Source organism: Emiliania huxleyi (genome assembly GCF_000372725.1).
Source record: "Emiliania huxleyi CCMP1516 unplaced genomic scaffold EMIHUscaffold_1, whole genome shotgun sequence".
NCBI lineage: Eukaryota > Haptophyta > Isochrysidales > Noelaerhabdaceae > Emiliania > Emiliania huxleyi.
The window spans coordinates 2,847,434-2,868,967 of NW_005202428.1; the positions used below are offsets into that span (position 1 = coordinate 2,847,434).

The window sequence follows — 21,534 nt, forward strand, 5'->3', positions numbered from 1 at the left end:
GTCCCGACTCGAACCGCGAACCGGCTCGACCACCGCCGCTGGCGGTTCTGCAAAGGCACTCAAGGGCAGTGCCTCATATAACGTGAAATAGTGCGAGCGCGCGAGATACTCACCCGACCCACCGTGCCCTCGCGAAGAAGATCTCGCGCAGCGCGCGCTCGCACACGCCGCCCGAGAGCACTCCCACCCCCGCCGCCCTCGCAAGCTCACAGGTTGATTTGAGGAGAAGCAGCTGGGGGAGGTCAAAGCGGGAGAAGGCGGCACGGCGGCGGCGGCGCGGCCCCCCCCCATCCCCACGCCTCCGGGTCGTGCGTACCGCCTCCGGGCGTGAGTGTCCCCCCAGCGTCTGCTCCAGCAGTCGCTCCGGTAATCAGGCCGAGAGTACCAGGGAGGAGGGGAGAAGAGCCCAGGGTGGAGAGAGGAGAAGAGCCTAGGGAGGGGGGAGGAGAAGAGCCCAAGGCGGCCTCCCTCTCCCTCCCCTCCCACCGGGCCTCCCTCTCCCTCTCCTCCCACCGGGCCTCCCTCTCCCCCTCCTCCCGCCAAGCACCGACAGTCTCGAGGGGCCAGCCGCTGGGGGAACCACCTCCTGAGAAGAGGGGGTGGACGTACGCCAGCGGCACGAGGGCTTCAGCCGCACAACTACCATGGGAACGCGACCCACACAAAGCACCAAAGTTAGGCATACCCCCCGGCGCAGTGTCCCCCGCTATGTGTCGCCGTTCGTCGGGGCACGCTATCCTGTGCAGTCAGGGCAAGTGGGGGCGGGGTAGAGTGCCCAGGAGCGTGCTCCTGGGATTTCTCCGCCCAGTCCGGGGGTGCGTCGAACCTTCCATCACCCTGTCGGAAGCGGCGTGCCGGTGGAGGCACGTCCGGGTTTTGGAAGTAAAGATATATTACTTTTTTTTATTTGTTCGTGTGGGGGTATATTGCAGATTTGTCAATGGTACCGCGTCTGCGACGCGGGCGCCTTGCGGGCAGAGCCCTTAGCCACCCTTTATATCTTGCGCGGTCAAAATTCGTATCAACCAAGAAACATCTAGATTCTGTGAATCAAGGCCTCCAACTGTAACAAGGTCTGTGGTTCGCAGCTCGTTCGTGAACAACCAACGGCGCCAGGCGCCTGCCTACCTATTGATGGGTCCATCCATGTGATAGCCTGGGCGTGCAACATGCGCCTGGTTGGACCTGAATGAACGAACGAGCCTGGGGCCGGAGGCGGGAAGTGTGAGAGGCTGCCGGAGGGGCGTCCCGCCCGGCCGGCCCCGCTCCTCCGGTGAAGTCGTGCCCCTGGGTGGAGAGGTAGAGGACGCACGAGTAGTGGTAGACGGCGTGCGTCGCCTCGTCCGTGTGCAGGATCACCTGTCCACATCGCGTTGCACGCTACAGCGCATGTCGCACCATCTCGCCTCGTCCGTGAGCAAATGTCACAGAGTCGCCCGCCGAGCCTCCCCCTCCCGTCTGCTTGAGGCCCGCCTCGTACTTTCGCGCGTACGCCTGCAGCAAGGGCCCGGGAAAGGGTCCAGGCCGGCGCGGGGCCGCTCGTGCGCGCGCGGCGCGCCTGCACGGGCAGCACGCGCGAGAGGGGGAGGCCGTACTCGTGCGAGATGGAGCGCCGAATCCGCTCGACGAGCCGGACGAAGTTGAGGATCGTCGCGGTCGAGCACTTGCCGCAGCCGTTGAAGTTGAACCCCTCGAGGTCTGGGAAGACCTGGAGGTCCGTCTCTGCGGCGGTGGCGAAGGCGGGGAAGGTGACGCGCGAGCAAGCCTCGCAGCAGGCGCCCTCCTCGCAGCGGCGGCCCTCCTTGAGCGGCAGGTTGACCTGCTGGCTGCTGAGGCTCTGCGGCAGCTAGACAAAGACGAGACAGAGACACGGCGCTGCGGCTTACGTTGCGCCTCGGCCGCGCGCGTCTCTCAACAGAAGTGGTAATAGTCCAACCCCTCCCTCAGCCCGAGTGAAGTGACGTTGGCCTCAAAGGCGCCACCCGTCCGACCGAGCGCGACGCACAAAACAAAGGGCGGTTGCGCCTCTCGAAAGTGGACGATGGGCACGCGGTGCGCCTCGTAGATGTACTTCGAGCCGATCTTCTTTGGGTCGACGTCGCAAAACGCCGCGACACGCCGCTTCCCATCCTCGCTCATCGCCTTGAAAAAATCGCGCCTACTGCCAGGCGCCCAAAGGTGACGACGCTGCCGCCCTCCCCGCCGCCTCGCCGTCGCGAGGGCCCGTCGCGGCCCGCCCCCCAGATGGTGAAGCGCGCCCAGCTCGGGTGGGCAGAGAGCACGGCCGCCTCGAGCGCGGCGGTGCGGTGGCGGAGAAGGAGCGCGCGGGGCGTCGCGTGCGTGACTGCGGCGGCGTGGTAGCGGTACACCACCAGCGGCGACCTGAGCGGCGGAGGCGGGGCGTGTGAGACGGGGCGTGTGACCCCCCTCCCGGCTCCTGCCCCTCCCTGCCAACCCTGCCCTCCCGCTCCCCGCGCCCACCCGCCGACGCGGTGCAAGCTGCCGCCGCGCGCGACGTGCGCGTGCAGGAAGAGGAGGTCCTCGCACTTCTCCTCGCGGAAGCCGCCGCCGCGCACAAACGTGCCGCGCGCCATGAACCACGTCGGCATCAGCAGCGTGCACTCGCGGAAGCGGTGCAACAGTAGCTCCTCCTCGCTCATCTCGTTGGCCCACGCGACGTAGCGCGCAGTCGAGCCCTCGGGCTCGCGGCTCACGCGTGCGCCCACCAGCGCGCCCGGCCGAGCGGCCGCCGCCAGCAGCTGCGCTTCGATTCGCTTCGGCCGCGAGAGGTCGTCCACGTCCTACTCGACCAGGCTTCGGCTCACGCCGCGGGCACTGCGAGCTGTTGGGAGTGCAAGTGGGAGACCGCCTGGAAGCAGAGCCACGTGCCGCTGCTCTGCGCGACGGCCCGGTTCTTGGCGAACCCGCAGCCGCCGCCCTGCGAGCCGCCAGAACGGCCGATCACCACTGCCACGCCAGCAGCCTCGAGGCGCGGCTTCCAGCGCTGAAGTGAGTCCCACGAGCCGTCCGATGAGCCTACTCGCAACGAGACCCGAGTCGGAACCTATCGCACGAACGGAGCCTCGTGCGTCGTAGCGAAGGCCGTCGTCATAGGCTGACAGCTCGAGCCGGCAGGCTGGCGGCGCTGGATCAGCGCTCGATGCCTCTGCGTGCAGAACCGTCTGGCACAAGAGAGCCTCGAGGCATTCGTCGATCCACATGTCGCCGTTGTGGATCGGGAGGATGATAGACACGAGAGGAGCAGACATGCACTCAACACGATCGTGGACAGGGGGAAACCTGGTACCCGGGTACGGGTACCCTCGGAGAGTATTCTTTAGCTCCGAGTAGAGGGGGCGTTCCGCAGCTAGGGGGACCCACAGCGCGAGGGAAAAATTCCGCCGCTGCCCGCTGGGGGAAACCCGGAGCGCAGAACTAACCCTCGGAGACCTGTGTTATGGCCCTGCGAACGCGCACCCCCCCACGGTCGAGGAAGAGGGTGCGTTCTGCAGTTAAGGGGTAACCCGGTACACGGAACCATCCCTCGGAGACGTGTTATGGCCCTGCGACCGCGCACCCCCGGGGCTAGGGCTCTCTAGCCCGTAACCCGATCCCGATCATCCGGCCCGCTGGGTGCGCTTCTTAGCTCCCCGGTCCTGGGCGTGAGGTTGATGACCGCACTCCAAGTGCTCCAAGTGCCAAACGAGACGCGTGTTATGGCCCTGCGAACGCGCACCCCCCCCCCTAGCTAGGGGTCAGGGCTTGTGTGAGCGACACTACTCGGCGACTGCCGGCACACTGTGAGTCAGACCATGGGTGTGAGGTAAAACCACGCTACCAGCGCTTGGTCACATCGGCCCCGAGGTCAGATCCGTCTCCTCTGTTGATGGTAAGACTTGTCTACTCGCTGGAGCCGAGCAGGAGGGGCCGGCGCACAACCCCTGGTCAACTCACGGGGTCCACACCGCCCCCCGTAGAGCGTAGCGCGTGTAGCCGAGAGAGCCCGCGTCGATGAATTCGACGCGGTCGGGAGGCCTTGCGGAGAGACCAGCGAGTTGGTTTTCAAAAATGCCCCGGGCGCGCCGATCTTGCTTCTTCGCAGATTGAAGAAGGGGAGCGCGAGCGGTCAGCGGACTGTGCCGCGCCGCGCCCGCCCGCCCGCCAGCCCGCCACAGGTAGCCCTGAGTGTGCCCCCGCCCTCCCCGCGCCGCTGTGCTCACCCGCCCCGTCCATCCCGCGCGCACGTCCGCACTCTCACCCCCACCTTCCCGTCTCGAGCGCGCGCCGAGCCCAACGCACCCCGACTGCCAGCAGCTTGACGCACACGGCGCTGGCCGTGAGGGCAGTGACGAGGGCAACGGCGGCGACGGCGGTGTCAGCAGCGTCAGTGGCGCCCTCGGCCTCGGCCTGCGGGGTGCTGCGCTGTGCGGGGGAGGAGGAAGCTGCGCCCTGTGCGCCGAGCCTCCCCCACCGGCGCCACCACGGGCCGGCCTCGGCGGCGAGCAGGAGAGCGCGCGCGTCCTCGTGCCACACCTCCGCGAGCTCGGCGGGCGTGCGCCCCTCCTCCTCCCTGGCGAGCGGGTCGGCGCCCGCGCGCAACAGCTGTCGCACCACCGCGGCGTGGCCCTGTTCGGCGGCGCAGTGCAGCGCCGTCTTGCCGTCCTTGCGCGGCGCGTCGACCTGCGCGCCAGCGGCGAGCAGCAGCGAGACGACGCCCGCGTGGCCCCGCATCGCCGCGTCGCTCAGGGCGGAGCAGCCCGTGGACGGCGAGCGGTGGTTGATCGCCGCGCGGTCGACGCCCTGCGCCTGAAGCACGTAGCGCACGACCTGCAGGCAGCCGAGCCGCGCCACCTCCTGCAGCGGCGTGAGGCCGGCCGGGTTCGGCTCGACTCGCAGCGGCGCGCCGTACCGCTCGACGATGTAGCGCAGGATTGGGAGGTGCCCCTCTCGCGCCGCTAGGGTGGCGAGCTCCTCCCGCTGCTCCTCGAGCCCGTCGACGCCCCACGTGCGCACGTACTCCTCGAGGTCGCGGAGCTCGAGCTCCTCGAAGCGCTTGGACCAGCCGATCGGCATCCCGCTCGCGCCTGGCGGCGCCTCGCCCTCGGCGGGCTCCTGCAGCGACTCGGCAAGCAAGCACTGCCGGTGCATGCGCAGCAGCATGTGCTTGAAGAAAGTGCCGTCTCCGCGCATCGAGGCGTCGAGCACGTCCCAGAACGGCCCTGCGTGGCCGGGCTGCGCCTCGAACTTGGAGCGGAGGGTCGCCAGCTGTGTCTCGTACAGCGCGCTCAGCACCGGCCGCAGCGCAACCTTGTCGCACGGGAGGCACTCCTCCCTCCCGTCGGCCGTCTTGCGGCGGTGCCCCGTCTCGCAGCAGGTGAAGCGGCCGGTGAGGACGGCGGTGCGGCGCTGCGTGTGGACCGTCAGCCGGTCCAACGAGTCGAGCACCTGCACCCTCGGCCGCTGTCCGATCGGCTGCGTGACGAGGAGGGGCCGGCCTAGAAGGAGAGAGAGGGAGATAGAGGGAGATAGAGGGAGATACCGACCGGCTGCGCGTGGCTTTGGGCGGCCGTCGCCGCAGTTGTTGAGGGCGAGGCAGCACTCCTCCATCCGGCACCAGCCGCGGGACGACCACGTCGCGTAGTCGCACCGCTCGCCGTCCTCGTGCCGCACGCCCGACGGCGCGCACACCCAAAAGTTGTTTGCGCGCGCCACGTACGCCGGGATGCTGTTGATGGCGAGGCGCTGCGCGGCGGCCGTCTCGCGCAGCTCCTTCTCGTTGAGGCAGCCCCGCGTCTGCGGGATCGAGACATAGTCCATCCACACCCACCTGCGGGAGCAGGGCCCGAGCCCCTCAGCGGCTCGGTGCCGTGCGGCGGGCTAGCGGCGTCCGGCCATCACGCCCCACACCCGCTGCCGACAGACTGAGAGAAGACGGCCGCCAGCTCGAGCGCGTCGGGCCTCCGGTCGGCGGGCGAGATGGCGGGCGAGACGCAGCGCGGAGTCGACTTCAGTGTCGATCTGGGAAGGCTCCGCCTCCTCACCCCGCCGGAGGGGCCGGAGCTAGGACCGGAGTCTAGGCTGGAGTGGCTGAGGCCGGAAGGGGAGGGAGGCTGGGAGGCCTCCTCGCCGCCAGATTCGATGGACTTGAGCGAGGAGAGGGACGTCCTCGCCCCGCCCACCGCCCCGCCCCCGCGGGAGGACGAGGAGCGGTCCGCCACGTCCGCCGAGGAGTGCTCGCCTAAGAGAGGCTCCGAGACGGGTCCGGGGAGAGGGTCGTCCAGAACAGAAGCGGCGCACCGAGGAGAAGCGCTCGCCGAGGCCGCACCGGCCGCTCGCCGCCTTAGCTGCCGCCGCCGCGAGGAGGGGCACGCCCTCCCTCGGCCCGACCGGCCGGCGGCGCAGGTCCGGCGTGGCGCTCGGCGTGGAGCAGGGTGTGCTCCGAGGCGTGCTCCGCCGGGAGGAGCGGCTGCTTGAGAGGTCGCGCAGGAAGCGCGCGTTGTTCTTCGAGTAGCCCTTGAAGAAGGCGAGCTTGTCCTATGCGTGCGGGTCCGAGCAGGCTGAAGGAAGGCGCCAGAGGATCGAGGGCGGAGATGCAGGGCGGAGCTGCCGAGGTGGAGCGGAAGAGCTCGTCGTGCTGGCTGTCGCGCGCCATGCGAAAGGCGCCCTGCATCGTGCGCAGGTGGTCCCCGTTCGGGTCGGCCTCCGATCGGCCGCACCACTGCGGCGCGGCGGCGGAGGAGACGGGTGTGATGGTGCGGCGTGGCGGCGGGGGGAGAGACCCCGTGTGAGGGTGCCTCGCCGGATTGTGTCGGTGTTGTGTCGGCGGCGGGGGTGGGGGGCGACGCGGAGCACGGCGGTTGCGCGTGCCTGGTGGGAGACAAAGTGGACGTGCGCCTCGAGATCGTGATCGTCCAGCCGGCGGAGGAGGCCGCGGCGGAGCAGCTCGTTGTGCGTGGTGAGCCGCTCGAGGCGGAGAAAGTCTGATACTCGAATAACGTACATCGGGAAACTTGCGCCCGCGCCAGAGGCGGACGCCTCGCCCACCAGCCGGCGCGGCGCGAGTCGTGACGAGAAGGGGCTGTGGCCGCGAGAAGCGGGGAGGGGGTCGTCGTCCGAGTCGCTTCCGTCCTCGTGCTCCGTCTCGCGCGCCGACTCAGCGAGCGCCTCCTGCACGGTGTGGGAGAGGAGGGTGGCTCGCGGAGGAGGGGCCAAAAAAAGGGCGGGACGAGCAGCGCACGAGAGTGACAACCATTTTTACAGTAAGTAGGTCCAATAGATCTTGGCAGCCGCCGTCGATCGTTTTTTATTTTCATCGAGCTTCCTTTGCACCTTGGACAGGAAGCAGTCTTGGAGAACCCTGTCCACGCCTGAGGATTCTGCACTAGCGATTCTGCCACCCAAGACAGGATTCTGTATGCGGAGGCTCGAGAGGGATTCGTGTCCGTTTCTTCTGATTCTCACTCTCCTTTTCCGGTTCTGCCTACTCGATCTGATTCTGCCCGTCCCCTTTCCACGCACTCAGCCTCCGGGCAGGATTCCTCACCCAGCTTCCGTTTCTGCCTAATCGATCTGATTCTGTCCGTCCGATTCTCGCCTTATCAGATTCTGTCGCGCGGTTGCGGTTTCTGCCTCCGGATGCCGGAAAGGTATTTTCCCTTCTGCCGGCCGATTTCTTGGCAACCCGGCCGGACTCTCGTTTCCTGATTCCTGTTTTTGCCCGTCGAGGGGCGGTAGCCCGGCCAGCCGGCCATCTGGGCATGCTCACTCAACCAATCACGCTCATGTGTACGCGCCGTATCCTCCGCGCCACCCACTTTGCCATCGAAGTGCGCTCCGCGCTCCGCACAGTACAGTCGCTTTTGAACGGCGGCTCATCACACGTGCGTCAGAGATCTCATGGGCGGTGGCATGGTGGAGCCAGAGCAGTGCGCGGCCGATCTTAATTCTGGGCAGGCGGTCTCCCATTCCCGCGGGCGCTTGGTGCCGGGGTTTGAACGGCATGCCGGCGTCAGATGCAGCTTGGCGCCGGCCTGCGGCGACCCCGCAAGCGGTCGTTGGTGCTGCTCAGCGATGCTCACAGCGGCACGTCTGCTCTTTTGCTGTGGGGAGTGCTGTCTGATTGGGTCTCCAAGCCCGCGGGCTCGCTGTGAATGCACCCGCCAGCTAGGCAGCTCCGCGGCGGTGTGGGTGTAGAACGGGTAGGCTGCTGTCTCGTGTCTCGGGGCTCGTACTAAGTCAATGGGAGGAGTGCTTCAATTTCTTCTTCTTATACGCCCAGCTCAAAAGCACACACGCATCACGACGCCTAGACAGGCGAGACGCGGCGACAGCCGCGGCGAGCTCGTTTTAGAAGCGAGCCGCTCGCAGCGAGCAGTTTTAGAAAAAGGGAAAAGGGGGAGGGTTAGTTTGAACCCGAGCCGAGCTTCGCTCGGCTCCCCCCCGCGCGGGAGCGCCCCCCCCCCCCTCTCCTCGGGGGGGCGGGCAGAGCCCGCACCACACACTGCGCCTTTGCGGACGCCGGACCGAGGCCTAAGCGCTGAGTGCGCTGACGTGAGGCTGGAGCGCCAGAGAGACCCGCGCCTGAGCATGCTGCCGCGGGCGAAGTTTGAGTGAGCTGTGTGAAGCCCCGCGCACACGCAATATCGGCTCAGGAGTTCGGAGAGTCAGGCCAACATAGGATCCCGCCGAAATGCGTAACTCCGAGGAATCAGGAATCAGGAATCAGGAATCAGGAATCAGGAATCAGAATCCCGGTCAAAATGTTGGAATCAGGAATCAGGAATCGGAATCAGGAATCAGAATCCCGGTCAAAATGTGGGCGATCCGACAAATCAGGAATCAGGAATCAGGAATCAAATGGAGCATCAAGAATAGGAAGAGAGACAGGAGAATCGGGAGGGGGGCGCAGAATCAGGAATTGGCTCTGGCTACCCTAGAGAATCGGAAAGGAAGCGGAGGAAACGAGAATGGAGAATCAGGAAGCTGAAAGCGGGGCCAAGATGGGAGAGTCTGGGGAGAGAATCAGAATATCTGAGCAGAAGAGGAACCTGGGAAGGGGAATCTAGTGAGAGGTAGAATAGCAAGAATCCTTGTGTAGTAGAGCAGAATAGGAAAGGCAGAATCCTTAGGCGCGGACAGACTTCTCCATTACTCACAGGAAGAATATGGCCCTGAGTTATGTGTACGCCAACTCAGGGTGTGTGGCAGCCACGATGGCTGTGTGTCTTCTAAGCTTGTTTGTGTCTGTGTGTTGCTCGTGCGTGTCGTCATCATCTGTCCCGCGTCCACCCATACCGCGCTGGTGTCCAGTCCGAGCCTGACTGTTCTTCACCTTTCTACCTAACCTAACTCGAGATTGCCCCCGCGGGTCTCAATTGCCTTGCAGATTACTACTCACCATTTTCCTCTTTTCTTCCGTCCGCGAGAATACATCTCAACAGCTCACGCCGGAGACAATCACCGCCGTTTTCTAAAGTCTTAAGCCCCTGCGAGATGGTGCGGTGTGGCAGCTCCATCAACTCACTCAGCCCCACTCGGCTCCACTCGGCTCCGCTCGGCTCCACTCGGCCCTCCCCTGTGTAAGAAGTAGGAATTCCATGTTGGGATGTTAGAGGTGGGTTAAGAGGGAGATGCGCGCGAGCTGCGGGACCGCCGGGACGGCGGGCGGGTAATTGCGACGCGCCGCCACTTTTGGCGACTTTTGGCGACTTTTGGAATTCCTAACACTTCCGCCGCAGACACAACAAAACACATAAAATTCTCTCTCTCAGACACAAACGGATCCGCTCTGTGAGGGTGTGAATCTCTCTCTGGCACTCAAACGCATAAATATTAAAGAGAGGGGAGAGAGAGAGAGAGATTTTAACAAGGTCCCCGCCCCGTGCCGCGTGCGATTTTTGTGCAGGGGTCTTTGTGGAGCGGTGTGGTCGGCGACTACTCCTACCAGCCGGGGTCGTCCTCCCGATGGGGACTAGCAGCTAGCCGCGTCATCCACGTGGTCCCTCGGGTCCCTGCTGCTCCTAATCTCTTCGTCTGGCTCAACTCGCTTGACGCTTGCCTTTTTTTCGCTCCAGCCCTCCAGGTCTGACCCGTGAACGTGGAACGAGGACGGCGGACTCGCTCCGGTGTCCGGAGGGCTAGTACGAAGCGGAAGCCTCTTTCTCCCTTCACCACTCGCACTCCCAAGGGGCTCTGTCTGTGCACCGTGCTTCCCCGCGTGGCACTCCCTCACACAGTCACACACCAAGAGAAGGGCACTGCACAGGATCTGAGTTTGACTGTTTGTAGTACTTCTCACTAAACAAAAACGTCAAAAACCGAACGGATCAGGACAGTGTACACAATAACTCTCGCTACTCGGCTCTCGGGAGATTACCTTTACCACAGCCGTATGACGTTACCCAACGATTACGGCTGAGTCAGAGCATGCCATTGCTGCATGCCATGCGTCGCTCTGAAGGAGCGCAGCGAGGCTGCCGAACCATACAGGCTCAGGTGTGTGGCTCCCGTCGCCGCGCTTCCGTCTCCCCGGCGCAGAGGGGCTGGTGCCCGTGCCCCTCCGCCCGCGCCGACTGGCCGCGAAGCAGCGGCTCCGGCGCGGACGCCGAGAAGCCGGCGCCGCTCGCTGGGCCGGGCGTCCCTCCGCCGCCGACCCGCGGCTGTCGCCGCCTCGGCGCCACGCTCGGTGCGGGGCGGCGGGGCCGGAGCCTGACCGCCTCGAGCGCGGCGAAGGCGAGACTGCGCGAGTCGCGCGCGGGGAGCCAGAGCAGCAGGGCGGCGACCGTCAGGAGCGTGCCCAGCGCGAGGGCGAAGAGGACCTCTCCGGCGCGCGACCACGCCTCCGACTCGTGCCCGAAGACGAGGCCGAGGAGGAAGGAGCAGTCGCGGAAGCAGACGATGTAGCCCCAGCCGACGCAAAAGGCGGCGGCCCCGGTCAAGAAGTCCTGCAGAGGGTTTCCGCCCGGGAAATCCACGCAGTGAATGCTACTGTTCTGGTAAATCGCGGGGCGCGCAACAAATCTCATAAAATCTCGGCGAATCTCGGCGATCTCGGCGATCTCTGCGAATCTCGGCGCCTGCTCCACCACCCACCGCTCGACCCGTCTGCTCGGCGCGTTGTAGGCGGCAGATCGCGCCTCCGGCTCCGCCTCGTCGGCCTCCGTGGCCTCGCCGCGGCCGCGCTGCGCGACGAGCCAGCCGACGGCGAGGGCGTGCAGCAGCAAGGTGAGGCCTGCGTCGCCCAGTATCACCTTCGCGCGGGCGGGCGCGGGTGGGGGAAGGGCGCAAGAGACGGGGCCGCAGCCTCGGGCGGAGGGGAAGCACCCACGCGCCCTTGCTCGGCAGCGCAGCGAACGAGTGGCTCAGCGCGCCAACCTGCGGGCGGGGAGGGGCGGCGGGAGGGATGCTTGCCCCATCCCCTTGGCAGCCATCTCACGGCCCCAAGCGCGCGCTCTCTCCCGCCCCGCAGCACGCACCGCGTCCACCCACGCGCAGCCGGTGGCCCAGCCGCTCGCTGCCTCGACGAGGAGGAGGAGCTGCACCGCAGAGGCGCGCCCGCCCGCCGCGGCGACAGCGGCGGCGCGGGCGCACGGCGGCGGCAGCGGCGGCGGCGGCGGCGCGGAGCGCGGCGGCGGCGGCGCTGCCTCAACCGCCGGCGCGCCCTGGCAGTCCACTGGCTCGGCTGCGGCGTGTGTGCGACGGGCGGGCCTCGCGTGCTCGACGCCGTGCTCGAGGGAGCGGCGGCAGCGCACGAGCCGCACGACGAGGAGGGAGAGGCCTGGGGGAGGCGGGCGGTGCTGCATCCGGCTGTGTGCGTTGGCCGCAGGGCGGGAGGGAGGGGCGGCGGCGCCGAAGGTGAGAGCGATCGCCCAGAGGACGAGGAGCCGCTTGGTGAGGGGCAGCCTCCAGCCGCCCGGGGCAATCTGCCGCCGCAGCAGCAGCCGGTACTCTGATGCGTCGCGCAGCAGCGCCTCCGCGGTCTGCGGCGCCGCGCAGACGGCGCTGCTCTCGTTGTCCGCGCGGCAGAGGTCCGCGTGCGACTCGTGCAGCGCCTGCAGCGCGCCGAGCTGCACCACCTAGAAGGCTCCGCGAGGGCTGCGAGAAGGGCCCCGGAAGGCTCCCGCAGCGCGCCTGGCTGCTGGACCGGCTGGCCCGTCTCCATGATGGAGCTCTTGAGCGCCTGCAGTGCGGCCGCCGCGCCTCGTGAGGAGGGTGGTGCGGACCGGTCCTCCCCTCGCTCGCCGCCGCCTCGACCCAGGCAACCATCAACCACGCGAGGGAGGCATAAGTGTGTGACAGAGCGCGCGCAGAGAGAAAGGGCGAGGCTCAGCCCACCAGACAAAGAGGTCCATCGCACCCGACGTCGGGCTTCGTGCTAACCCTAACCCTAACCCTAACCTCGACCCAAGCGACCATCGTCATCGTGCTCAGCCCGCCCGCCAATAGCCGAGCGCAGGAGCACACGCACCGGCGCAGCACGCCTCCCGCGCCGTCCCGCTCGCCGCTGCTCTCCTCGGCCGCAGTGGCGTCGGCGCCGCCGCCGCAGGAGGCTAGCCGCAGCAGCGCCGCGACGAGCGGGGCCGCGGAGACGGTCACAAGCACTGCCGAGGCGAGATCGGCAAAGATGCTGCACGTCCAGCCGTCGCCGCACACCGCGCCTCCGCCCTCCGAGATGGCGTGGGCGTAGGCGTGGCCGAGCGCCCAGCCGAGGAACATCCCTGCCACGCTCTGCACCAGCCGGGCGGCCGAGGCGTTCCGCATAGCGAGGCTCTGCACGCCCTGGTCGATGAGGCCGAGGGCGGCGAGGAGCGCGGCCGCCGCGGCGAGGAGCGCCGCGGCGGAGGCTGATTCGCGGCACGGCGTGGCGGTTGACTCAGCCGCCGAGCACTGCTTCAGCACGAGGGAGAAGAAGAGGCGCTGGCGCGGCGACTCGCCGACCGGACAGCAGTATGGCCTGGGGAGCAGGCGTAGCACGTACACAAAGAGCAGGTCAAACCAGACCTTGGAGAGGACGTACGTGAAGAGGTCGAGGTGCCACGCGCGGAGGGCGCGCTCCGCCAAGCGCATGGTTCTCGCAGGAGCCTCAGGAGCCTTCGCAGGTCGTGTGCTGGCGCCGCGAGCCGTCATAAAAAGTGATGCTCGTGCCGAGGAGCCGCCAGCTGGCGAAGGTGGCGAACAAGACGGCGGCGAGTGGGATTGCGACGCGGCCGCTCGAGAGGCAGATGAACGCCCAGAGGACCGTGACACCTCCAAGAAGAGGAAGGGGGCTTTTTTTTGCGGTATCTTGATGTATCTCTCTCTCTCTCCAATATCTGACCGTATCTCCTCGCATCTCCTCGCATCTCCTCGCATCTTCTCGCATCTCCCCGTATCTGCCCGTATCTGCCCGTATCTGCCCGTATCTGTTGGCCTGCATATACCTTTCCGGCAAACAAAAAGGAAAACAGAGGGTCCCCAGCACTTTGTTTGCGTTTCCGGAAATTTCCAGGAAAAACAGAGGGTGTTTGGTGCTCCATTCTGGAAACTCGCGAGTTTCCCTGAGTCTGAGAGCTGGTCTGGGGCAAAATCTGAGGCAAAATTGAGGAAATCGGCACGATACCCAGGCGGTCGCAGGGACCAGGGTATTTTTCAGGTATACCGGGGGTTTCCAGGTATACCCGCAAAATACCCGGTATTTCGCAGATTTGGCTGATTTTGGGCCGGCCCCAAACGAGCCTCAGACTCGGGTCTCGGCTCAGAGCCCGGAAAATTTGATGGTTTCCCCGGGAAAAGAGAGAGGAAAAGAGAGGGTGCTGTAGAGAAAAAAGGAAAGGAAAAGAGACGGGGTGCGAGAGGAAAAGTATATTCAGCCTAACGTATCTGCCCGTATCTCGTATCTCCTGGTATCTCCCGGTATCTCCCGGGGTTGTCGAACGACTATGTATCGGGTGGGTCAGTTTGAGTGTTTGACCCCGTCTGTGGTCCAAAGCTCGAGCATCGAGCATGCTGAGAGAGCGCCGGACCTCCGCCGGGGCCCGCCGGGGCGCCGTATGGGCCTCGGGGTGCCCGAGAAGCTTAGAGGTGCGGGTTTTGTTGCTTGTGTCTGTTGGTTCATGACATGGAGCAGCCCTGGGGAGCCTTTGACCGCGCGCGGAGGGTGTTACGGGGCCGTGATGATTTAGCGGGAGGGAAATCGGCCGATTTGCCCAGTGTGTGTGTGTGCGGGCGCTGTGCGACCCGCCCTGAACGACCACAATGGCGAGCGCGCCCGAGCACCGAAGCGCCGCGAGTGCCGGTGAGCACCGCCGCCCCGCGCCTTGTGCGGCGCCCAGCATGCTCTATCATGCGTCGCACCGCAGTGGCCGAGCGCGGCAGGCTCAGTCGCACCTTCGCGAGCCGAGCCGTCGCCGTTCGCCGCAGCCGTCCGCCGTCCGCCGTCCGCCGTCCGCCATCCGCCGTCCGCCGTCCGCCGTCCGCCGTCAGCCGTCACTCGGTTTGCGCGACGCGCTCGTGAGGGATAAAATAAATAAATAGAGCAGTCACCTCCAGTAGAGATGGGCGACGCACGAACACAGTGCGCACCCCGCCCCGCTCGCAGGGCGTGCATCACACAGGTGGACTGTGTGACTCCTCGCGGGTTTCTGGGGACTCTTGACAGAGGTGTGCTAGTCGCTATTCTCGAGGACTAGGAAAACGGTTTCTTTTGCTGGTTGCTCGCGCTCGACCGAACCAACCCAGCCGTGTAATTGCCGTGATGGGCGTCAAGGGCCTCAACACTTGGATCGCGGCCTCCTTTCCCGGCGTGATGCAGCCGGCGGCACAGGGCGGCAAGGGAAAATTCAGCCGGCCAGCGCCGCCGCCCTGCCCATACGACCACGTGATGCTCGACGCCAACGGCATCGTACACCGGGCGTGCAGGAGCCGCAGCAGCGAGAGGGAGGTGATCCGCGCCATCGTGTGCGAAATCGACGCCGTGCTGCGTGCCTACCCGGCTCGCGAGTCGGTGCTCATCGCGCTCGACGGCCCGGGGCCGCTCGCCAAGCTCCTCGAGCAGCGGAAGCGGCGGATTGAGAGGGTGCTCAAGGCTGGGCGCGACGCCGAAGCTGCCGTCGTCGGCTCCAAGGAGTACCTTCGCCGCGCCGAGATTGCGGAGCGCGAGGGCCGCCCGTTCCCGCCGTCGGTGAAGAAGAAGCGGCGCCGCGGGACGGACTCGCTGCAGGTGACTCCCGGCACCGGCTTCATGCTGCGGCTGCGGCGGGCTCTGGACTGGTACGCCGCCTCGCGGCTCGCGGGGGAGGGCGGCCTCTTTCGGGGCGCCAAGCCGCCTCTCTTCTACCTGTCTGCTGCGGACGTGGCCGGGGAGGGCGAGATCAAGCTGCTGCAGCACCTCCACTGCCAGCTGCGGCTGGTCGGTGGGGCTCGGCCCACCTTCCTGCTGGTCGGGCCGGACGCGGACTTGCTGCTGCTCGGTCTGGCGGCGGGGAGCCGCTGCGACGTCCTCACCACGGACGCCGACGGCTCGCGCCGCCTCTTCTCGGTCGAGGAGCTGTGCAGCTGCCTCGAGCGGCAGGTCCTCGAGCGGCGGGTCGGTGAGTCGACACTGGCAGCCGAGCGAGAGGGGAGAGAAGTGACAGCGGCGAAGCGTCGGTAGTCGGGCGCGCCCTCGGCGCTCGCGCTCCTCCTTCACGCTACACCCCACCCCCCAGGCCGCTACACCCCACCCCCCAGGCCGCTACACCCCACCCCCCAGGCCGCTACGCCCCACCCCCCAGGCCGCTACGCCCCACCCCCCAGGCCGCTATACCCCACCCCCCAGGCCGCTATACCCCACCCCCCAGGCCGCTACGCCCCACCCCCCCAGGCGGGCCGAACGGGCAGCCGCAAGGCGGCAGGAGCGGGCGGCGAGGGGCGCGGGGCGGCGGCGGACGTGGCGGCGGCGGCGGTGGCGGCGAGACGGCTTCGGGGGAGGTGCGCACGGCTTGTCCGGGAGGCTGCTTGGCGGGGTCGCCTGCGGGCGTGTGGCTCGGGAGCGGGCTGCAGCTCGACTTCCTCGTCATCGCCTTCCTCCAGGGCAACGACTACCTGCCAAAGCTGCGAGGCGCCGCCTCCCCCGCCTGCCCCGCCTCCCCGTCCGCCGGGCCCGGTGCCCTCGCCTAGCGAGCCGCCCCTGCGCCTGTCGACGACAGGCGCGCAGCTGCCGCGCATGTGGAGCCGACTCGTGTCGCTCCTCCGGTCCGCGCAGTGGAGGGGGACGCACTCGCTCTCGCCCGGGCAGGACATGGCCGAGACACGTCCATGACGTGTCCGCGACATGTCCCGCAGGCAGCACCTCCTCTCGCCCGGGCCGCGGAGAGTCTCCATCAACCTTCGCCTCCTCGTCGCCCTGGTCGCCGGCACTGCGGCCGAGGCGCGCGGTGGGGGCTGCGACGACGACGACGACGACGACGACGACGACGACGACGACGACGAGGAGGAGGAGGTTTGCGGTCATGGCGTCGACGGGGAGGAGGCGGAGGAGGCGGAGGAGGCGGAGGAGGCGGAGGAGGCGGAGGAGGGGGCGCGGGAGGAGGCGGGGTGCGACACGCCGGCCGCCCCGAATGGCGGCGCCATCGCCAGAGTGTGCAGTGGCTGCAATCGCAAGGGCGGCGGCGGGGTGAGGGCGCCGCGCGCGTCGAGCGACGCGGCGGGCTACCTGCACTGCCTCGCCTGGTGCGCCGCCATGTACCTGGGCGGCTCGTGCCCGGACTTCGGCGTCTCGTACTCGGCGCACCGAGCGCCGACCGCGCGCCAGCTCGCCAGCCACCTGCAGGAGAGGGAGGCTGCGCTCGGCGCTCCTTACAAGTGCCGCCCTTCCCCGCACCCGCCCTGGCCTTGACCGCCCCCTGACTCGGCAGTGACTCGGCAGCGACTCGGCGATGCGTGCCGCCCCAGGCCAAGCGCAATCTCCCCATACTCCCCATGTCTCCCCACATCTCCCCAGGCCAGAGTACGAGCTGCCCAGCGTCGCCACCGCGCCGCTCTCCCCCGACGTGTTTGCGCTCTGCCTGCTGCCCGCCGCAGCCGTCGAGTACTTGCCGCGGCCGCTGCAGCCGCTGATGGACGCGCGCGGGCCGCTGGCGGACATCTTCCACGCCTCGGACGCGGCGCCGGACGGGCTGGTCGAGCGGGTGGCAAGAGCCGTCGCCGCCGTGCCTCGCTTCGCCGGCTGGCTGGCCGACGAGGCTGCCGCGGTGGAGCCGGGGCTCGTGTCTGTGTACGCGGCTCGAGCTTGCCTCCCGGCGCTTGGCGGAAGCCGCCTGACGCCGCTGCGAGCCATGCCTCCCGCGCCGTTTGGCGGCGGCGGCGGCAAGGGCGGCGGCAAGGGCGGCGGCAAGGGCGGTGGCAAGGGCGGCGTCGGTGTCTGCGTCGCACGGCAGGAGCCAGACACGGGCGGCGCGGCGCTCGAGCGGTGGGCGTGGGAGGGGACAGGCGAGGGGCCGGCCTCGGGACGCGCGGCGGCCGCTCCGGTCACGGCGCGGCGCGGCAGCGAGCTCCTCCGGGTGCTCCTCCCCGACCTCGAGGAGGGCGAGGAGGTGGCGGCCACGGCGGCGGCCTCCGTGGCTGCCACGGTGGCGCCTCCGGTCCCGTGCGACGCCACGCCGCCGGTGTCGGTTCTCGCCGGTCGGCTGGCTGCGCTGCACAGCCAGGCGCAGGCGACCGCGCCGCCCTCGCCCGGCCAACTCCCTCTCCCACCGCCCAGCTTCCAAGTGCCGGCGCGCGCCGCCGCCCGGAGCCCGAGGTAAAACTCGCGATGTGTGCAAGTTTACTTTCCACAACACAGCACACATGCTGAGGTGACGCAGTCTCGTGAACCGTGCGCATGACTTACGAAACACGGCGAAACGGGGCCATGGCCGACGCTCGCGATGGCCCGTCCGTTGCGGCCAGGCTCAAAACCTGCTGTGCGCGCAAGCCACAGGAGAGGCGGTGGCGCCGCAAGACGAGGCGATGATTCGCATCCTCTCGCAGCTCGCCGTGGAGCGCAACTGGTGGAGCTTCAGCGTCAACCCGACGCCCATGGGCAAGCAGTTCATTGTCCAGCCCCAGTCCCAGTGGGAGAGGGACAGGGAGCGGCAGCAGGCCAAGGAGGGCAGTGCCCCACCGCAGCCTGTGCCTGCTGCCACCTCCGCCGCGGCACCGCCCACAGCACCACCTGCCGCCGCTGCAGCTCCGGCAGCAGCACCGCAGGCACACCCGCAGCACCAACAGGTGCAGCAACCCCAGCCCAACGAGTCGCCCGAGGAGTGGACCAGGGTTGGGAAGGGCGGCATGCCGGACAGGTTCACCATGAGGAACCCTGGCCGCAAGCCGCCGGGCAAGGCGGTCAAGCGCAAGCCTGACCGCCAGCCCGCACCCAAGGGAGGTGGACCCCCACCCCCCTCTCCCAAGGTGAACAAGAACAGACTGAGCGCGCTGGGCACTGGCCCTTCTGGCACCAACGGGAGCCACGAGCGCGCACCGCCGCGCTCCCCCTCCCCCTCCTCGCCGCCTGCCAAATCACCGCGGCCGTCTGTGCCTGCTTCCGAGTATGACTCCGAGTTCGACTTTTCCGACGCTGAGGCGCAGGATAGGACGGCAGGGGTCGTACACGACGAGGCGCAGGATAGGACGGCAGGGGTCGTACACGACGCAGTTCAGCACAGGCTGTGATGCAATACGGCTATGACGACGAGCTCTTCCAGGCGTGGAGGGACGGCGAGATACGGCGAAAGGACTTGCCGGAGGAGGTGGTGGCTATGGCTTTGGACCTTTGCGAGAGGTGGCGAGCGGAGCAAGAGCGGTGTAGGCGCGTCCACGCGGCGCAGCCGCTCTCCCGCGACCCCGGCCCCTCTCGTAGCCGCAGCCGTAGCCGCAGCCCCAACTCTTGCCGCTCTTCCGTGTCGGGTTGTGACGAGGGGTGAGGGGACACGGATTGAAGATCCCTCACACCAAGATCGTGCAGGGCGGGGACACACGTCCCTAAATCCCATCTCGTCTCAGAGTTTGACCGTTTTATTTATTTTTTATTTACACCGTGCGCCGTGCGGACGGTGTGTGAAGGGTCGTGAGACTGATGATGCTCCTTCTCGACTTACTCTAGGGAGCGGTCACTCGCTTGCTTTTTTAACGATGCCATCGGCAAAGAGGACGCGCGCGTGAGGCAATGGAGCGCGGCGAACGCCAGCATCGAGGGGAACGAGAGCGTGATGGAGCGAAACGACATAAAATCGAGCAGAAACACAAGACTGTCCAGACAGGACTAGGACCAACAAGACATGTCTTGTGACGACGGGCACTGTGGGTGTGGAAGTGTGAACGTCTGCGCTGTGGGGGAATTATGCCCTCGGGACCACTTTTTTTCGCTCCAGCCCTGTGCGCTGCGGGTCTTCACAGTAGACCGCAGGGCTACGAAGCCTTCATTCACACTCCAAGGGGCCCTGGGGAGCGGTTTAGCTGCTGGGCGGACTTCAGGGTGGTGCTCACACGACCAAAAGGATTCGACGCGATGTACAAAGCATACAAGAAGAGGAGAAAGAAGAGGACGGACACCGGTGATGACGAAACAGAAACTAGCGCAGACGAGAGCAGGGCAGACCCGGGGACGGCGGAGTCGGAGTGGACCGGCATCGGCCGCCGAGGGAACGTTGGGAAGAGGCACGAGGAGGGCGGCGACCTCAACCGACTATGGAGGACCCGCCACCAGACGACGCAGGGTAGACGACGGGGAGGTGGAGCAGACGCGCAGGGGGTGACGAGGGAGGGAGCAGGACTTTGCGGAGATCAGCAAAAGAGGATGTACTGTGCTGCACGAATGGTTGCACAGGTGTGACCACGGCGCCGCAGGCGCCTGTTGATGGGTCCAGGTGATAGCCCTGGATGGGCAATGCATACGCCTAGTTGGACCTCGAGTTGGACCTCAGATCGCCTGACCGCGTCCCGGTGCTCTGTGGTCGGATTTGTGACGCCGCCGCACCGCGCCGCGGCCGGGGGCACTCCGGAGGCCAAGGATGGCCGTGGCGGACCCGGACGAGCTCTGGGAGAGGTGGAGTGTCATTGAGTAGATTGTAGAGACAGATCGTGTGCACAATATCTCTCACTCTAGCTAAGCCAGGGGAGGCGATGCCGGGGCCGTACAGCAGCTTCGAGCTTGATGGTGCTTCGCCGAAGACGGCTAGTGCTAGTCCCCCATCGGGAGGACGACCCCGGCTCTACTCGCCGACCACACCCACGGGGACTCGGACGCGATGGATAAAAAAGACGGAACCCCCTCTGCGCGGCACACAAAGTCAAAAACGAGATCGCGGCATCGCGCGCACGGCGGCGCCACAACGGGGCACGGCGGCGGGCGGGGCCCCATCTCACAGTAGGTGTCCGTTTTATTTATTTATTTAGTTCATGGGCGTCTCAAAACTCGTCGATCACCACTTAACCCCTAAACGGCGTTCCTTAAAAAGAAAGAAAGAAAACAGACAACCCAAGGGAGGGATGGGAGGACGGCACGCCGCCACCACACAGGGATTTTAAGGAGAGGAGTGTGATGCGCTAGCCGTCGCCCACCCTAGGGAGTCTGCCTCTTCCTATCTCTTTTCGCAGTCTCTCGCCGATTCTCGCTGCAACCTTCATGCCACCTCGCGGCCGTCCCACTCTCGTCGTTCTCTCCCTTGTCACTTCCTCCTCTGTCGCGTCATTCTCTTCTGCCTCGTCCTGCGCCGCCGCCGCCTGCCGTTCCCTTGTTCTCTCGGCTTCTTTCGCCTTTCGGCGCAGCTCCGCCCTCCTTGCTGCATATCCTGGCCCCTCGAGTCTATCGAGCTCCCCTCGCGCAAGGACCACATTTCTGACTCCCACTCCGATCATTTGCCTGCAGGTCATGTTGTTGCTCAGGTCCACTCTCTCTTCGAACACTCGTGCCTCTACGGATGATGCCGGCGCTGGGGTCCCCTTCGGATGCATCGTGACATCTGACAACTGAATTTCCACTGGTTCGTCCTCCTCGGAGTCATCTTCCCCGTCCTCCTTCCGTTCGGCTCTTCGCTCGGTACGTTCGGTGTGGCTCACCCTCCATGCCGTGAACAGGCGCTTTATCCACCCTATATTCTTCTCTCGTTCCTCTGCCCGTGCCTTGGTCTTGTCGTTGTTTCGCACCCATGTCTGTATGGCAATCGAGGCTGCCTTCCCCACTACCTGTAGTTCACTCGTCACCTCTCCCGCGAGCTCCCTTCTCTTTCTTTCGGGTATGGAGTCCGTGAGTGCGGCGTTCCTTTACATATGTAAAGGAACTCATTGTTATTTTATTCCTTTGTAAAATCCTTTGCAGGACGGCTGGTCGGAGCGACGGCCGATCCAGCAGTCGTCTGCGACATGGTAGTGGCCCCGGGTCATGTGCAGCTGGTCCCGAGCGGCTCAGGTCCCAGATCGAATCTCGGACCCACAGATTCTAGATTCCTTTAGATTCCCTGGATTCCCGCAACAACGATCTCTTAGCGGCGGCAAACAGAGGCGCAACTCTGCCAGCAGCGAGGAGGCTCCTGCTGCTCAGCT

At 66.5% G+C, this 21,534-nt stretch overlaps 3 protein-coding genes across 3 annotated transcripts; 1 reads left to right on the forward strand and 2 right to left on the reverse strand.

The window, feature by feature from the left end:
• Window positions 1-5,962: 5,962 nt before the first annotated feature.
• On the reverse strand, window positions 5,963-7,249 carry EMIHUDRAFT_431958 (hypothetical protein; the record flags this gene model as incomplete). Its single annotated transcript, XM_005794512.1, is given in 6 exon segments — window positions 5,963-6,077; window positions 6,090-6,239; window positions 6,298-6,534; window positions 6,595-6,718; window positions 6,868-7,167; window positions 7,238-7,249. Coding segments are annotated over 6 exon segments (937 nt in total), but the record flags the coding sequence as incomplete, so codon positions are not given.
• Window positions 7,250-10,235: 2,986 nt separating this feature from the next.
• On the reverse strand, window positions 10,236-13,514 carry EMIHUDRAFT_194878 (hypothetical protein; the record flags this gene model as incomplete). The annotated part of the gene is made up of 10 exons (XM_005794513.1): window positions 10,236-10,296; window positions 10,573-10,943; window positions 11,088-11,249; window positions 11,323-11,373; window positions 11,475-11,534; window positions 11,649-12,065; window positions 12,143-12,178; window positions 12,403-13,105; window positions 13,176-13,245; window positions 13,460-13,514. The coding sequence occupies 10 exons, from the start codon at window positions 13,512-13,514 to the stop codon at window positions 10,236-10,238; spliced, it is 1,986 nt and encodes a 661-aa protein (XP_005794570.1).
• A 3,547-nt stretch (window positions 13,515-17,061) lies between these two features.
• EMIHUDRAFT_431960 (hypothetical protein) lies at window positions 17,062-17,856 on the forward strand. The gene has a single exon (XM_005794514.1). The coding sequence runs from the start codon at window positions 17,073-17,075 to the stop codon at window positions 17,757-17,759; it is 687 nt and encodes a 228-aa protein (XP_005794571.1). The 5' UTR covers window positions 17,062-17,072; the 3' UTR covers window positions 17,760-17,856.
• Window positions 17,857-21,534: the final 3,678 nt, after the last annotated feature.

Bases quoted from the DNA above. Each gene is read 5' to 3' on its own strand.
- EMIHUDRAFT_431960 (XM_005794514.1), top strand. From the start codon at position 17,073: ATGGACGCGCGCGGGCCGCTGGCGGACATCTTCCACGCCTCGGACGCG.